Source organism: Haemorhous mexicanus, chromosome 16 (genome assembly GCF_027477595.1).
Source record: "Haemorhous mexicanus isolate bHaeMex1 chromosome 16, bHaeMex1.pri, whole genome shotgun sequence".
Classification (NCBI taxonomy): domain Eukaryota; kingdom Metazoa; phylum Chordata; class Aves; order Passeriformes; family Fringillidae; genus Haemorhous; species Haemorhous mexicanus.
In genome coordinates this window covers 1,303,283-1,305,324 of record NC_082356.1, presented here as the reverse complement: position 1 = coordinate 1,305,324, position 2,042 = coordinate 1,303,283, and the positions used below count along the sequence as shown (strand labels likewise).

At 52.0% G+C, this 2,042-nt stretch overlaps 1 protein-coding gene across 1 annotated transcript; it reads left to right on the top strand.

Moving 5' to 3' along the window:
- Positions 1-694: 694 nt before the first annotated feature.
- On the top strand, positions 695-1,639 carry LOC132334669 (olfactory receptor 14J1-like). The gene has a single exon (XM_059860760.1). It carries the CDS (start codon positions 707-709, stop codon positions 1,637-1,639), a length of 933 nt encoding a protein of 310 aa, XP_059716743.1. The 5' UTR covers positions 695-706.
- Positions 1,640-2,042: the final 403 nt, after the last annotated feature.

The window sequence follows — 2,042 nt, the reverse complement described above, 5'->3', positions numbered from 1 at the left end:
CCTCACATCTCCCTCAGAAAGTGCCTCCTCAGCCTCCTCTCCCTACAGGCAGCAGCAGCAGCACCTTGGCTTGCAGCATCTCTGTTTGCCTTCCCTACCTTTAAGGCCCTACTGCCAGGGAGATGCCTCTGGGCAGTGCCCTGTGCTGGGAGGGGTCTGCAGGGCAGAGCTGAGCCCCCAGGGCTGGGCTGGGCTCTGGCAGCACTGGCAGGAACAAGGCTTCGATAGAGAGTGCCCAGTAGGCTCAACTCCAGGCAGCAGAGAACCAGACCAACCCTTTGTATTCCTTCCTGTCCAGCTGAACAGGGAAGGAGAGAAGGGTTTGGAGAAAATTATTTTCAAACCGTAGAGTTCAGAAAGACTACTTTATTTTTCAAGAAATGTTTAAGCTCTGGCAACATGAAACAGAGGAATTGTAATATTCAAAGGGCTCCTGTGTTGGGACTAGCATCAACTGCATTGGGGCACAGAGAGATCTGTTTTCCCTCGGGTCTCCCCAGTGTTCCGGCTGTGAGAATTGGTAAAGATGAGGCAGGACCTCAGCAGCACAAACTCAAAATCAAAAATAGTCTAGCAAAATTTCACTCACAGGAAGAGACGTGATTTTGCTGAGATTCCAAATAAAATACAGAGGATTGACTCAAAGAAATTGGTCGCACTTTGTCAATGTCTTCTTTCAACAGTCCACAATGCCCAGAGTGAAGAAATGTCCAACAGCAGCTCCATCAGCCACTTCCTCCTGCTGGCACTGGCAGACACGCGGCAGCTGCAGCTCCTGCACTTCTGCCTCTTGCTGGGCATCTCCCTGGCTGCCCTCCTGGGCAACGGCCTCATCATCAGCGCCGTAGCCTGCGGCCACCACCTGCACACGCCCATGTTCTTCTTCCTGCTCAACCTGGCCCTCAGTGACCTGGGCTCCATCTGCACCACTGTCCCCAAAGCCATGCACAATTCCCTCTGGGACACCAGGAACATCTCCTACTCAGGATGTGCGGCACAGCTCTTTCTGTTCCTCTTCTTCATTTCAGCAGAGTATTTTCTCTTGACCATCATGTGCTATGACCGCTACGTGTCCATCTGCAAACCCCTGCACTACGGGACCCTCCTGGGCAGCAGAGCTTGTGCCCACATGGCAGCAGCTGCCTGGGCCAGTGCCTTTCTCAATGCTCTGCTGCACACAGCCAATACATTTTCCCTGCCCCTGTGCCAGGGCAATGCCCTGGGCCAATTCTTCTGTGAAATCCCACACATCCTCAAGCTCTCCTGCTACAAATCCTACCTCAGGGAACTTGGGTTTTCTGTTTTCACTACCTTCTTAGCTTTTGGCTGTTTTGTGTTCATTGTTTTCTCCTATGTGCAGATCTTCAGGGCTGTGCTGAGGATTCCCTCTGAGCAGGGACGGCACAAAGCCTTTTCCACCTGCCTCCCTCACCTGGCTGTGGTCTCCCTGTTTGTCAGCACCTCATTTTTTGCCTACCTGAAGCCCCCCTCCATCTCCTCCCCATCCCTGGATCTGGCAGTGTCAGTTCTGTACTCGGTGGTGCCTCCAGCCCTGAACCCCCTCATCTACAGCCTGAGGAACCAAGAGTTAAAGGCTGCAGTGTGGAGACTGGTGACTGGACAATTTCAGAAACGTTAAAGTGATTGCCAATTTCTGCATGTCTCTTGTAATTAAAGTCATGTTTCACAGTTCTTGTTGGATTGGTTATTTTTTTTCCTCTGTTTTCATTTTTCTAATATTCTCCCTAAACAAAGGCCATTGTTTCAGCCATTTATCATTTTGCTTCTCTCCAACTATGATCTGGCCCCAGACTTTGTCAATGAGGAGCTGAGCTCTCAGTGGCTTTAAAGGAACCAAAAGATTTCCCAGCAAAATTTTCACCAGAGATGCCCCTCTTGTTGCCTCCTCTGGAGCTGCAGCAGCAATGTCTGTGTGCAGAGCTGGGGGCAGATCAGTGCTGGCACAGCAGCTGTGCCCAGCAGCAGCAGCCCTTGCTGTTGCCAGTGCTGCTCCCGTGGCCCTGCCCCGCTGCCCTGGTGGC

Excerpts from the sequence above, each read along its gene's own strand:
- LOC132334669 (XM_059860760.1), top strand. The coding sequence starts at position 707 with ATGTCCAACAGCAGCTCCATCAGCCACTTCCTCCTGCTGGCACTGGCA.